The 16,327-nt window shown below is 38.8% G+C and overlaps 1 protein-coding gene across 1 annotated transcript in view; it reads left to right on the forward strand.

The window, feature by feature from the left end:
- Nucleotides 1–16,327, forward strand: part of LOC122557220 (U3 small nucleolar RNA-associated protein 14 homolog A) — a 52,346-nt gene that overhangs the window by 17,356 nt on the left and 18,663 nt on the right. The window contains exons 8-10 of the mRNA XM_043704671.2: nt 957–1,051; nt 7,396–7,519; nt 14,215–14,292. Of these exons, the coding sequence (XP_043560606.2) occupies nt 957–1,051; nt 7,396–7,519; nt 14,215–14,292 (297 nt within the window). The remainder of the gene's footprint in view (nt 1–956; nt 1,052–7,395; nt 7,520–14,214; nt 14,293–16,327) is intronic.

A 16,327-nucleotide genomic window follows, 5' to 3' on the forward strand; every position in this document is an offset into this window, starting at 1 on the left:
GACACAAGGAAAGATGGATTGTTGGAGACCAGTAGTCCTAGAACATTTGCTGCATGAGGTCATCAGGGTGATGTCTGAGGATGAACCACTTTCAGCTGCTTCACCACAGATCATTCCTATATCTTGAGGTCAGAAAAGGAGATATTTGCTGATTTATACAATGTTCAATTACAGCAGTGGTGACTCAGATCATGAAGCACCCTGTATCCTTTTGCAACAAGAGTTGGCCAACTTCCAGGCTTGGACTGAAAAGTGGCATGTAACATTCATGCCACACAAATGCTGAACAATAACCATGTCAATAAGAGAAAATCTAACCGTCTCCCCATAACAGTGGCATGTCAAGGCATTACCATTGCTGATTATGAACTGGACCAACTGGTATCAATACAATGACTTCCAAGAACAAATCAGAAGCTGGGAATTTTGCAATAAGTAACTATCCTCCTGACTCCTGAAAGCCTGTCCACTGTGAACAAGGCACAAGTCAGGACAATGAAGGAATGTTCTCCTCTTGTCTAACTGAGTGAACCTACAGTTGGTAAAATAGCCTGCTATCCATCACAAGCAGTCAATTTTCCCCCCTACTGATGCATAGTGGCAGCATCGTATACAGTCTTCAAGATGTACTAACGCAACTTTTCATGATTCCTTAAAACAGCATCTTCTGCACTCATATGACCTAAAAGAACAAGGGCAGCAGTTGCATGGGAAAGCTGTCCCATGTAAGTTCCACTCTAAACCACACTTGGAACTTGGAACTATGCTGCCATTTCTTTGCTGCTGAGTCAAAATCCGGGAACTACCTAGCAGCACTGTGGTTGGATCTTACCCTGACATCAGGTCTGCAGTGGTTCAAGAATGCACCTCATTATCCCTTCCTGAGGGCATTTAAGGAAGTCAGCAGCATTTCCATTCTTTGGGAGAATAAGAACATGTTTTCTGTTTCATTTAAGGCAAAGGAACGTCGAGCTGAACTGCAGAAAGCAAGGGTACTTCAGTCATACTATGAAGCTAAAGCAAAAAGATCAAAGAAAATCAAGAGCAAAAAGTAAGACTTTCAGATTCAGAATTAGCTTTATAATTGAGAGAAGCTAATGCTCAGTTGATGAAATTGTGGGCTGAATCTTGCTGGAGAAAGATAATTGCTCACTGTTATTTCTCTACATGCTTCAACTTCAACCACTTTTACATTATGATTTCATGGAAGTGAGAGCTAATGATGTACAAGAGGACATAATATAAATCAGGGAAAGAAAAGGCGTGTAAGAAATGCACTATTAAAATAATCATGAGGGGACTTCAGTACGCAGGTGGACTAGGAAAGTTTGGTAGTGTTTCGCAACAAAAGAAAACTGTTGATTGCCTGAGAGATGGGTTTTGTACTTGGAGATGCTCATGATCAAGCCCAATAGGGATCAGGCATTTCTGAATTTTGGTGATGAGTACTGAGGCAGACTTGATTATGGAGCTTAAGGTGAATCAAACTTGGCAGCAACTGTACTATGATAGAATTTGCCCTGAAATTTGACGGGGAGAAGCTGGAATCAAATGTAATGGTATGACATTTGAGTAAAGCTAATTAGAGATGAGGGAGGAGCTGCCAAGAATGGATTGGAAAGGGAACCTGGCAGGGAAGACAGTGGAGCAGCAATGGCAGGAATTTCTGGGGATAATTCAGGTGACACAGCAAAAAATGATCCCAAGATAGAATAAAATACATAAGGGAGAAGAAAGAAACCATGGCTGACCAGGGACGTCAGGGACAGCATAAAAGCAAAAGAGGATGCAGACGATGTGGTAAACATTAATGAGAAGCCAGAGGATTGGGAAGTCTTTAAAACGCATGACAAGAGAAATTTAAAGCAGTAAGGGGGAGAAGATGAAATATGAGGTTAAGCTAGCTAAGTAATGTGAAATAAGATTGCAAGAGTTTCTTTAAATATATAAAAAGTAAGCGAGGGGGATGAGTGGACATTAGACCACTGGAAAATGCACTGGAACAGTGGTAATGGGAACAAATAAATAGTGGGAAATTTCGCATTAGCTTTCATAGTGGAAGATGCCAGCAGCATATTAGAATTTCAGGAGAGACGGGCCAAGGTGAGTGTAGTGGCCAAACGAAGGAGAATTTTCTAACAAAACTGAAAAGTATGAAGCTAGATAAATCACTTGAACCATATGGACTGTACTCAGAATTCGAAAGGAGATAGCTGAGGAAATTGTAGATGCATTGGTACTGATCTTTGAGAAATCTCTGGAGCCAAGGTGAGTGTAGTGGCCAAACGAAGGAGAATTTTCTAACAAAACTGAAAAGTATGAAGCTAGATAAATCACTTGAACCAGATGGACTGTACCCAGAATTCGAAAGGAGATAGCTGAGGAAATTGTAGATGCATTGGTACTGATCTTTGAGGAATCTCTGGAGTCCGGGCAGGTCCTCAAGGATTGAAAAATGGCTAATGTAACACCCCTGTTTAAGGAGGGAGGGAGGCAGGCAGAAGACAGGAAATTATAGGCCAGTTAGCCTGACCTTGATTATTGGCAAGATTATTAAGGATGAGATTATGGAATTCTTGGAAGTGCATGGTAAAATAGGCTGGGGCAGCTTCATCAAGGGGACGTCATGCCGAACAAATCTTTGAGGAGGTAAGAAGCAAGTTAGACAAAGGAGAGCCAGTGGACATAATCTATTTGGGTTTCTAGAGGGCCTTTGACAAGGTGCAGCATGGGAGGCAGATAATAAGACAACTTCCACCCTGTCCTTAAATTCATGTGTTCTATCTCGGTCACCTTCCTCCCCTTTCTTGACCTCTTCATTTCTATGTTTGGCATTAGTCTACAATCAGACATTTACTATAAACCCACAGACTCCCATAACTACCTGGACTACACTACCTTTCACCCAGTATCCTGCAAGAACTCCATCCCGCTTTCCCAATACCTCCGCCTCTACCTCATCTGTTTGGATGAGGAGACTTTCCACTCCCAAGCTTCTCGGATGTCCACTTATTTTGAACAACGTGCTATCCTTTATAAAAACTAGTTGTCACGATTTAATTGTAATTATTTGAAATAATGTTTCAACCCTTTACCCATATTATGACCTTTTCAGACACTCATCCCTCAGTGAAGGGTTACCCGTCGTCTTGTTGAGCTGGAACGGCTGTTTCCTTCTCAGCAAGGTTTTGCGCATTCACTGATGCTGTTTTCTTTAGTCAAGGTCTCTTCCTGAGACCTTTAAACAAATTGCTGATTCTCCTTACTCTCTGCTTAAGGTGTGTTCTTTAACTCATGTCTTCAACTGCCTTTTGTAGATTTTTTTTATTTCTCTAACACCTCATCAGTCTTCTGTTTCTGGAGCTTTTCTCTTACTGATTTCTAAACTGCTCATGACTTCTGTTCAGCGCAGATTGCTTGTAGCCTGTGTTAATAGGGATGTCTTCTGTCTGAATGAACCTGCATACTGCCTGACTACTATTGGATTGTTCTGATTTTCTCTTTTACTGGAGTCCAGTTACTAAGCAGCAGCGGTTTGTTTCTCTCTTCTGTCTTCTTCCTTATTGCACTGAACTGTTCACCTCGATTTAAAGATCAAATTAAAGTGCATGTAAACCAAGCATACCTTCAAGCATCTTGTAACTACTCAGAACAAATCAAAAATGAAACGAGAAAACTAATTTGCTTTACAACAAAATAAAAATACAATTTCAAATTATAAATTGTTCTTACATTTTAGAACCCAAGCTTTTAATCAATAAAGTATTGTGAAGCTGCTTCATAGGACTGGAGAGATTGATGTTAGTCTTGCACTATTACTGTGCCTTAGAAATGATACATGTGCTGTCAGTTACCAGAAATAACTTTCTGTGATGAGTTTGAGTAATTGAAATACAAATAAAAGCAAGCTATAAAAGCAAAAAGAGGCTGAGGGCCAGCTGCTGCTTCTGCGCATATATCTTTGGAATGATATGACTTGACCAGTAGGTTCTGTGATTTGTAGCAGCTCATATGGTATTTCTTAGTATCATGACATCTTTTCCTATCACTCAAGCATTGACATGGTTCAGAACAAAGCACCCGACTCCATCAGCAATCCACCATCTTAAGCATTCACCCCCTCCGTCCCAGTGTTCCACTTATAAGATGCATTGCAGCAATTTGGTAAACTTTCTTAGCATCTTCCAAGTGCATAACCAGTATCCTTTAGAAGAACAAATTCAGACTATTTAATGAAAACTACTAATTAGCAATCTTATTGTAAAAGAATGTTTTGGGATAAATGACCGTAATATGATGAAATATTTCATTATGTTTGGAAGTGAAACAAGAGTGTGAATTGGAAAATATAAAAGATGAGGTGTAAATGGCAGAGGTAGGCTGGGAAAATCAGTTGAGGCAATCTGTAGGCAATGAATAATTTTTAAAAATCTGTGCATGTTTTACAGCAATTTTGCCACAGTTGACTAATCTTTTCTAACAGAGGAGTTCATGATTGCATAAGGTTAGAAGAAAAGCTTATGAAGTTTCCAGAACTAGCATTAATTCTGAAGATTGAATTTTACAGAATACAACAAAGGAGAACCAAGAATCTGAGGAAAGGGAGAATAGAACATGAATATTTTCCACAAGAAAGCAAAAATGAACTAGCTGCATTAAAAGGAGATGTTTGGCTATAACGAATGTGAATTTTCACTAAGGAAGATACCAGAAATCCCCTGACAAGCAAAGATCCAAGTGGCACAGGAGAATGTGGGGTTAAGTGAAATTAGAATTAAGAAAATTCTACTGGATAAATTAATATGACTGAATGTTAATAAATATCCAGGAACTCCTTCTTCCCAGAGCATTGATGATTATCTTCGGAAATTCTATAGATTCTGGAATGAATAGATGATTTTATACTCATATACATCTTGAAGATACAGTGAAAGGTGTTTTGCCACCACAGTCTGGCTCCATTTTGAGCTATAAAAAGAAATTTTAAATATTACTTAACCAGCAATTCACCTTCTGTTCAAATTGGATCTCACTATGGCTCCAGGGCTTCTGCAAGGGCTCTGGAAGGTGTTCCAGTCCTCAATGACTGATACCTGCAGATTGGAAAATAATAAATGTCACCCCACTATTTAAGAAGGGACGAGTGAGAAAGCTATGAACTATAGATCACTGTTCGCCTTACATCAGCAGTAGGGAAGATGCTAGGATCTATTAATGAATAGATAGCTGATTGAACTTAGTCACCATGGATTTGTGAATGGAAAATTATACTTGATGAACTTTCTTGGAGTCTTTTGAAGATGTCACTGACAAAAATCAGTAAAGGAGAACTTTTGGACATAAGGGTTTATGCACTGGCATGGATTAGTGACTAGCTAACAGAAGATTAAGAAGAAATAAATAGTTTGTTCCCTTGTTGACAACTGTGACTAGTGGTGTACTACAAGGATTGGTACTTGGGCTGTACCTGTTTAGAGTATAAATCAATGATTCGGAAGTGGGGACCAAATGTCATGTTTTCCAAGTTTGTGGATGGTACAAAATAATGTGTTGTGAAGAAGATGTAAAACATCTTCAGCTTCAGGAAAATTTGGTTAGATTTAGTGAATGAGCAAAAATATGGAATATATAATGTGGAAAAATGTGAGGCTATCTGCATCAGTACACAAAACAGATATGTAAAGTATTTCTAAAATGGTAAGGAGTTAGATATGCAAAAGGGTCTAGATTCCTTGTTGGTGAATCACTGAAGGCTAACGTGCTGGTGCTTCAAGCCATTGGGATGATTACTGGAATGTTAGCCTTTATTACAAGAGAATTTGATCAATGTGTAGTGAAAGAGTAATAGGAGCTTGGTTTGGTTTTGGTCTGGACTTTGATTTTGGTCTCCTTACCTCAGGAAAGATGTATTCCTATTGAGGGAATACAACAAAGTTTCATCAGACTTTTTTACTTGGCTGTGGGGCTGTCCCATGAAGAGAGATTGGGCAAAATTGGAGTTTTGAAGAATGACACTTGTTCTTGTCCTAATGTACAAAGTAGTTAATGAAATAGTCAGGGTTGATGCAGGTAAAATACATCCCATTTCAAACTGGGGTGCACTTTAAAAATAAGGGGGATGCTCCTTATGTATGAGATGAGAAATTTATTTGCGTGGAGGATTATGAGCCTTTGGAATTCGGAACCATATACATGTCTTTGAGTCTGCTTAAGGTCGAGATTGATAGATTTCTGATTATCATCAACCTGTATGCCATTGGTTAAAAGGGGTTAGTGTTTGATCAGACATGATTCTATTGAATGGCAGAGTGATCTGGGCATGCTAAATGTCCCAGTCCTATTTCTATGTTGTTATTGCCCAACCTCTCCTCCACCACCGCCCCCCACACCCACTCCCACTCCCCCACTTTCTGAGGCAAAGTGTTCCAAGGTTGCACAGTCCCCTCCAAGTTTTTTCTCTTCATCGCTGTCCTAAAAAGTGACCTCTAATTTTAAAGTGATGCTCCCTATTTCTGGATTCTCCTTTCTATGTCCACCATGCCAGAGCCATTCAGAATCTTGTACAACTCAAGGAAGCCACTTCTCATTCTTCTAAACTCAAGTGGAAACAAGCCCAATTTGTCCAACATATCTTCATAAGGCAATCCACACATTCCGTTTACCATTTTGGTAAACCTTTCTGTCTCCAATGTGTTTACATACATCCTTTAAATAAGGAGACTAATGCTGCACGCAACATTCAAAATGTGGTCATACCAATGCGCATAACTGAAACAGAACATCCTTCCGTTTTTGTTCATAATTTATTCTAATAAAGGATGGCATTACATTAGCATGCTTGATTATGTGCTATGCCTGCATGCTAACATTTTCAGATCATGGAGTAGAACACTTAAGATTCTGCACCTTGTAATTCTGCAGTTGTTCTCTGTTTAAGTAACACTACTGTTTTATTCTTCCAATCACAGTGAATAATCCATCACATTTTTCTACATTGTACTCAGTCTGCCAAGTTTTTTTGCTCACTCACTCAACCTAGATGGAAATCTGCAACTTTTAAGTCTTCTTCACAACATACTTTGCTACCTATCTTTCTGACATCTGCAGATTTAGTAACCATGCCTTTGCTCCCCTTATGCATGTCATTGATGTAAATTGTAAAATATTGCGGGCTTAGCATGGATCCCCAAGTGACTCCACTCGTTACATCGTATGTTAGTGGCATGGAAAAGTTGAGTTTTAAAGAAATATTTGTGAATATTTCAGAAGTATGAATAAGTGTAAGAAGATCAATGCACTATACAGTACTTTGTCAAAATGTATCTGTGTTGTAATGCTTTGAATACTTGACTTCCTGGAAACAGTTTTTTATATTTTTCAATATTCTCCACATAGATTCCACAGAGTGATGAAGAAAATTAAGCAGAAGGAGATTTTGAAGCAGTTTGAAGAACTAAAAAAAACTAAGCCTGAGGAAGCTCTTGAAGAACTGAATAAAATGGAGCAAAGACGAATGGAGGTGGGAAAAAAAAGTCCTTTTAATTACAACAACTACTGAATCATAGTACATTTCATATGCATTATTGCCAGTTAATTTAGTCCATCCAAAAACAAAAGAGCGGTGCCATTGTTAACTTTTAAAGCTTGAATAAAAACTAAATGTTCATTAATTGGCACATGGTGGAGGGGCAATTTGGTCAAATGTAGGTAAAATCTACTAAACTTCCTTAGTATTTGCCAAGATTGTTCGCTGCCGTTGATTTGTTTTTGTTCTAGAATTTTAACAATTGTTTTTTTAATCAGTCGTTTTAGTTTATAGAATCCATTTCTGTCTCTTGTTGAAGTGGTAAACTGTTTTCATCAGAAATGGTGATTAAGAAACTAAATTACTCCATTTTCTGTAAATTACATGATGCCCTGAAGTTGTGAACATGTGTATGTAAGTGCAAGTCTTTTTCACAATAGAGTTGCTATATGAAAGAAATGCTCCTTCCTCCTTCACTTCTCTGCGGCCACAGACAGAGTCAATCACTCCAACATTTCCAACTCCCTCTGTTATCCACTTTGGTGGGCTATTCTTGCTTAGTCACACTCCTAACACTCAAATCCGAGGCCATCTTCAACAATGGTGGTTCTTCCCATCCCCACCACATCAGTTGTGAATTTCTCAAATGATCTACTTTTGACTCACCCATCCACTTCCTCCTCTAAGTGCTATCCCTTGGTGAATTATTTGATAGCATTAGGGTCGTCATTCATTTGCATGTCACATGTAAACATACATCTATATTGATTAGCTGCAGGGGCAGATCATTTGATCTCTCAAGCCTTCTGTACCATTTGATAAGATTATGGCTGATCTGTTTGTGGCCTGAACTTAACCTTCTTGTCTGCCCCCTTGATCTTTTGACATCCTTGTCAATCAAGAGTCTCTTTTACTCAGCCCTAAAAATATTCAGTGATCCTTCCACTTAAGTGGTCTTCAGCACTGTCTGGGAAAGAGAATTCCAATGACCAGTGAGAAAACAACTTTTGTCCTTATTTGTTAAACTCTTGCCTAATTATTTAGAGTCATTTAGTACAGTATGGAAACAAACCCTTTGGTTCAACTCATCCATGCCGGCCAGATATCCCAACCCAATCTAGCCCCCCTGCCAGCACCCAGCCCATATCACTCCAAACCCTTCCTATTCATATACCCATCCAAATGCATCTTAAATCTTGCAATTGTACCAGCCTCTACCACTTCCTCTGGCAGCTCATTCCATACGCGCACCACCCTCTGTGAAAAAGTTGCCCCATAGGTCTCTTTTATATCTTTCCCCTCTCACCCTAAATCTATGCCCTCTAGTTCTGGACTCCCCGACCCCAAGGAAAAAACTTTGCCTATTTACCCTATCCATGCCCCTCATAATTTTGTAAACCTCTCGAAGGTCATCCCTCAGACTTCGACGCTTCAGGGAAAACAGGCCCAGCTTGTTCAGACTCTCCCTATAGCTCAATCCTCCAACCCTGGCAACATCCTTGTAAATCTTTTCTGAACCCTTTCAAGTTTCACAACATCTTTCCGAAATGAAGAAGACCAGAAGTGCACACAATATTCCAACAGTGGCCTAACCAATGCCCTGTACAGCCGCAACATGACCTCCCAACTCCTGTACTCAATACTCTGACCAATAAAGGAAAGCATACCAAACACCTTCTTCACTATCCTATCTACCTGCGACTCCACTTTCAAGGAGCTATGAACCTGCACTCCAAGGTCTCTTTGTTCAGCAACACTCCATAGGACCTTACCATTAAGTGTATAAGTCCTGCTAAGATTTGCTTTCCCAAAATGCAGCACCTCGCATTTATCTGAATTAAACTCCATCTGCCACTTCTCAGCCCATTGGCCCATCTGGTCCAGATCCTGTTGTAATCTGAGGTAACCCTCTTCGCTGTCCACTACACCTCCAATTTTGGTGTCATCTGCAAACTTACTAACTGTACCTCTTATGCTCACATCCAAATCATTTGTGTAATTGACAAAAAGTAGAGGACCCAGCACCGATCCTTGTGGCACACCTCTGGTCACAGGCCTCCTGTCTGAAAAACAACCCTCTACCACCACCCTCTGTCTTCTACCTTTGAGCCAGTTCTGTATCCAAATGGCTAGTTCTCCCTGTATTCCGTGAGATCTAACCTTGCAAACCAGCCTCCCATGGGGAACCTTGTCAAATGCTTTACTGAAGTCCACATAAATCACATCTACCGCTCTGCCCTCATCAATCCTCTTTGTTACTTGTTCAAAAAACTCAATCAAGTTTGTGAGACATGATTTCCCATGCACAAAGCCATGTTGACTTTCCCTAATCAGTCCTTGCCTTTCCAAATACATGTACATCCTGTCCCTCAGGATTCCCTCCAACACCTTGCCCACCACCGACGTCAGGCTCACTGGTCTATAGTTCCTTGGTTTGTCCTTACCATCTTTCTTAAACAGTGGCACCACGTTAGCCAACCTCCAGCCTTCCGGCACCTCACCTGTGACTATTGATGATACAAATATCTCAGCAAGGGGCCCAGCCATCGCTTCTCTTGCTTCCCACAGAGTTCTAGGGTACACCTGATCAGGTCCTGGGGATTTATCCACCTTTAGCTGTTTCAAGACATCCAGCACTTCCTCCTCTGTAATTTGAACATTTTGCAACCTGTCACCATCTATTTCCCTACAGTCTATACCTTCCATATCCTTTTCCACAGTAAATACTGATGCAACATATTCATTTAGTATCTCGATTAGAGGTTACTAATCCTGATTCTCGGATGCTGCCTGAACTACTGTGCTTTTCCAGCACCACTCTAATCTAGAATCTGGTTTCCTGCATCTGCAGTCCTTGTTTTTATCTCATTTAGTATCTCCCCCATTTTCTACGGCTCTACAAGTGGAAGCATCCAGCCTGACAGTTCCCCTCAGGATCTTGCATGTTTCAATAATCTCATTCTTCAATGTCACAATGGATGCAGACACAAACTATCCAACCTTTCCTCAAAGATAATCTGTTCGTCCCAGTTTCATGAACTTTCTCTGAATTGCTTATCTGCCTATCATTTCTGAAGTAAGGCGAGCTAACCTGTATATAGTATCTCAATATGGTCTCACTAATACCTCTTTTGGAATTATAGCAAAACTTTGCATGGAAAATAGAATAGAAAAGCAGCAATTAATGATGACATTTAATTCCTCAATCACTTTGTATCCTCGCTTGTTAACTTTGTGATTGTGTACTAGGATAGCCAGATTCCTCCGTGCTCAAGATTTTGCAATCTTTCTCTATTTACATAATATGCTACTTTTCTATTCTTTCTGAAAAATTGGACAAGTTCATGTTTTCCTCCATATGTTCTGTCTATAAAATGTTTACCCCTCCATTTGTTTCAGGAGTCTGCAGAGATATAGATATGTTGCGTTCCCTTTACAGCTTGGGTTTCCTACCTCTCTTTGTGTCATCAGCAAATTTACCAGCCTAAACTTGGTTGCTTCATCCAAGTGATTTCTATGATTTGTAAATACCTGTGGGAATTAGTGCCTCCAGCATACCAACCAGAAGATGACACATTTATCCCTCTTTGATTCCTGTCAGAGGATATGTTGTCCTCTAACTATGAGCTCTTCTTTCGTACACAACCTTTGTTGTGCCATTATTTACAAATGTCTTCTGGAAATCCACATACACCACATCTAGAAGTTTCCCTTTGTCCATGTTGCTCATTATTTCTTCAACTAACTCTAGTAAATTAGTCAAATATGATTTCCCTTTCACAAAATCATGCTGACCTTACCTGATTGTATTACCACTTTCTAAGTGCCCTGTCTAGTCTCCTTTATAATAAATTATACAAATTTGCCAATGACAGATGTTAAGATAATTAGCTTGCAGTTATCTGTTTTCTGTTTTGTTCCTTTGTTGAAAAGCAGAGCTATATTTGCAATTGACCAATCCAATGGGACTTTTAATGGAGCAATACAAAAATGAAGGCTTTGCTATGTCAAAATGCAGTTTAGCAGATAGCCAAGGGAACACACTAGATGACCGAGAGGTAAAAGTTGGGATTAGCTCACAAAAATAAAAGTCTTGAAAAGTGCAACACGTTAGGGAGGGAGGAGTCATAGAAAGTAGTGAGATTTTGAGAAGAAAGAGATCAGCAAGGTAGCTGGGAAGATAAGTTTATGGCGTTTTGGGACAGCTGCATCTTTTAGATTCAGCTATTCGAGATCTCCCTGAGTGCAATGATCTTATAGTAAAGGTGCCTTTAAGAAGTGGCAGTGATTGTAACATGATTGAATTTCATCTTCAATTTGAAGGAGAGAAGACTTGGTCTGAGTGTAACATCTTAAACTTATGAAAATGCAGCTGGCTAAAGTTTAAACATCGTAGCAAATGTTTCAGCACATACTTAATTTTGTTCAACAAAAGATAATTTCCAATGAGAAAGATCTGACTTCTGCAGAATAAAGGAAATTTTAGAAAATTGCATCCCATGCATCTACTGTCTCTCAAACCTAGGATCCTGTGGTGAAATCCACTTAATCTTGGTAAATTGTCAGCCTTTAATTTTAGTACTTTTCTCAGTGCCTTATCTGTGGGGAATTGTTTTAGCTCCTCCCTCCATTTCACCCCCATGTTGATATTTATTTCTGTGGTGTTAATTATGTATTTACAGTGAACAGAGACGCATGATATCTGTTAAACAAAACTGCCATTTTCCTATTTCTCTCTACTAATTCCTCACATTCCATTTTAGAGGACCCTGTGTTTCACTTTTTCCTTTATGAATACTTGTGGAAACTGTTACAATCTATTTTTAAAATCTAACTGGCTTTCTCTCCTAATAAATTTTTAGTCATAGATTGTTGCTTTTTAAAAAAAAAACTATCTACTGATCTATCACATCTTTAGAGTTGTGCACTTTTTCTTTGAATTTGATACACTCTTTAACAAGCTTAGTTAACCACAAATGATGCATCCTTCTTGAATCTTCCATTTTGGAATTTATCTTTTGTTGAACATAATGAAGTATAAATTTAAATGTTTCGGTCATAAGCCCTTCATCAGAGTAATGTCAAGTCATAGTTAAACCCTTATTATGTTCGGCATTCTTATTTAATCAAATGTGAAAAGTTGTGGAATGTTTCATTCGTTCTGTTTTAATGATAGCTAATGGCACAGGGAGTTTTCTTATTCATTCTCAGATTAAATTCCAAACAGTGTTGATGATTGACATAACTTACCAGGAACAATGACAACTTTAAAAGTCAATGCTCATAAATGAATTTTACTACTTTTCAAATAATGGTTTTGAAATTGCTGCACCAGATATTAAACTTATTAATGTGTTTGTTTGCCTTTCAAATAATTTGTCATTAATTACAGCCACCATAACAAGCATATAATTTGTAATAATTTAACCTAGAACCTTTTGTGCAATCAAGAGGTGAGTAAAACTTTGCAGCAGGTAATTTGGAATAATGGCATTGCTTAGTTATAAGAAATTTACAATAACAGCTACCATTAACAAGAAGAGATGTGTGGAAAGTGGAAATGAGGCAAAGAACTAAGACGGGAATGAGCTATGGGAAAGGGAGCAAAGCAGGAAGAGAGAGAGAACACATGCAGGCAAAGAAAGTATTTGCATGGGCTTAGAAGGTTGAAGAGAGAGTGATGGGAGGCAGAGTGGAATTCTGATTTTAATTGGATAGTTTCCAAGTGAGCATGTTTCATATCACCTAAGCTATGCAAGGATTCAGAACGACTTCTGTTAAGTATTTGTAGTGGTAGTATGAATATCAACTAACTAACTGTCTCAAAAATACAGGAATTTCCGTACAGAGATCAGTGAAGTTTAATCTGCTATCAGGTCACAATGCTTCCTGTTCAGAATCTTTTCAACTGGTACTTCACTGAAATTATACAGCATGGACAAGTGATTAAAATAATGAATATATTTCTGTGCTATGTAGCAGAACATCAAAACAATTCACCATTTCTATATTTTAGTGCATTTTTCTTGTATGGAGGAAACAAATAATCAGAGACAACCTCTCAAGGATACCTGTAATTGGCAGATCATTAGGTTGCTTGTACATAATGACACCAGTGATGCTTATGTGCTTATAATATTTCACATTGACACAGTTTCATGCTTCTGCTTGGCACTGACACAGCATTCATTCAGTATTGCCTATGAAACCATGATCATAACATTCATTCAGCCTTACCCAAGAAAACACATCATTGTTTCTATAAAAAAGTTTTTTTTTAGGAAGACTGGCTCATCAAGGTTTGTGATAAGATCCAAAGACACAGCAAAAAGATTGTTTAATTTCAGAAACACAATCCATCAGCCTTTGACATAAATGAGGAACATGAGAATTTGGAGAAGAAACCAACTGACTGAGTTGCTTTGAGGGTTGTAATTTGTTGCACCATGTAGTTTGAGGTTAACTTTTTATGTTATGGAAGTCTTTGGATGGCTTGACTCTTAAAAAGCTTGTATCAGCGCAACGTTTTTGAATTAATAATTCAGGATCTTGTCTGAAATCATTGAATTTCCTCTTCAGCTGTGAAATGGAAAATTAGCTACAATTATAATGCTCAGTCTACGATTTACAGGTAATCTATCTGTTATAAAGCTGCATTTTTGTCACAGTTTTTTTTTTCTCATTGTTAGGAACGAATGACACTTCGACATCAAAACAGTGGAAAGTGGGCCAAATCTAAGGTTATCATGGCAAAATATGATACTGAGGTAGAGTATTCTTCTGTACTTGATAGCAATGCCTTGTACCTTGCACAATCTAGCTAATCCATGAATGTTTCTGCTAAGGTGTGGCTTTGTAAGTAAAGCAGAAATTTCTGGAAGTGCAAGTTTGGTCAGTGGTAACGTTTGGTTCTTTCCAAATTTTTAGCTAGTTTCTCCATGCCCATACATTTTCCTGCAACAAAAGATATTTGTTGACTCTTAACAGATTTAACAAGGTATGTGGTTTTGCAACATTCCAATTCAATTTGTAAGTGTTTCGACTCTCCTCAAGGTTGATATTTTTACATGTTGGAGCTGTAATTTTACAGGCCTCATAAAATGTTGTGCATTACACAATGTAGTTGATCGTTGTATTCACTTTATATACACATGCAGAGAATCTAGCCTTGCCTTGCAGTTAACTTGCATTATGAAATACACAAGATTGCAGTCTTCCAACCTTCAAATGGCAAGAATCCAGAATGGAAATCAATTTTAGTGAAGAAAGAATTTTTAAAAATTATTCTCCTCCTCCACCTGCCCCCCTATGCCTGCCCCCCCCCCCACCACCACCACCACCACCAAGCAAAAGCAAAATGAGTTCCAGATCCGTGATCACAAAGCGTGTTACCTAATATTTCCCCTACTCTACACAGTGATATCTTCCTTAGATAGGATTCTAAGAAGTAGGAACAGGAGTATGTCAATCAGCCTTTCAGATCTGATCTTGTCATTCAATAAGCTATTGACTGATCATTGACTTACATTGCATTTTTCTGCCCAATCCCCTTGATTCCATTAGAGTCCAGAAGTCTATCTCCACCTCAAACGTATTAAATGATGCAGCATCCACAACATTTTGGGATGCAGCATTCCAAAGATTCACAACTGCTGAGTGAATAAATTCTTCCTCCTGTCAGTCTTAAGAGTCATAGGGGGCACTGTCTTTATCCTGGCACTTTGTTCCCTACTTGTAATTTCTAAAGCAGTGGAACAATCTTGAAATATCTATCTTGTTAAAATCTTAAGATAGAATGGATTAACTGTCATTCTAAATCCAAAGTATAGGTCCAATCAGGCCATTTTGCATCTTCAGCCAGTCATCTCATGCTAGGAATCAATCTAGATGAACTGCAGCAAATTCACACTCCCTAGACTAGCAAGAAACCTGTTCTAGAGGTCAGTGAATCAGGACAAAACCAAATCCTTTTTTCTGGCTTTTAGCCTGTTTCTGTTCATCTCTATCTTGCATAATCTCTCTTTATGATTTTATCTAATTCAAGTAGCGTATCCACACAAAGTCTAGTCCTCGAATTATTTTAATCAAATCTGTCCAAAATTGAAGTTTTTCTCTAAGTATCTTGACCCAGGTCTGTAAGCCTGCCATTTTGGGGCAGCGCGGTCGCTCAGTAGTTAGCACTGCTGCCTTACAGTGCCAGGGACCTGAGTTCAATTCCTGCCTCTGGTGATTGTCTGTGTGGAGTTTGCACGTTCTTACCGTGTCTGTGTGGGTTTCCTCCAGGTGTCTGGGTTTCCTCACACAATCCAAAGATGTGCAGGTTAGGTGAATTGGCCATGCTAAATTGCCCATAGTGTTAGGTGCATTAGTCAGGGGTAAATGTAGGGGAATGGGTCTGAGTGGGTTACTCTTCAGAGGGTCGGTGTGGACATGTTGGGCCGAATGGCCTGTTTCCATACTGTAGGGAATCTAATATTAACAAGAGTCTTTTAAAATGTTCCTCATTCTTGTGATCTTCCTCTGAACCAAGACTTCTATATCTCCTACTATATGAGCAAACTAAAACTGTCCACTGTATTCTAGATGAGGACTAGCCAAAGTCATTTTTAAGGCTGTAGATAAATATTGAATTGTCCTAATAGTATGTACAATACTCTTGGCCAATATTATATGCTCATAGAGTCATACAGCACAGAAGCAGACCCTATGGTGTAGGTCAAGAACTTTGGAAACTTATTAGGTCCTCCACATATTCAACAGACATCAGATGTTTGCATATATGAGCCTAGTCGTATGTCTGTG

Source organism: Chiloscyllium plagiosum, unplaced genomic scaffold, assembly GCF_037043375.1.
Source record: "Chiloscyllium plagiosum isolate Xiang-an unplaced genomic scaffold, Cpla_swu_hap1 HiC_scaffold_11, whole genome shotgun sequence".
Taxonomy (NCBI): domain Eukaryota; kingdom Metazoa; phylum Chordata; class Chondrichthyes; order Orectolobiformes; family Hemiscylliidae; genus Chiloscyllium; species Chiloscyllium plagiosum.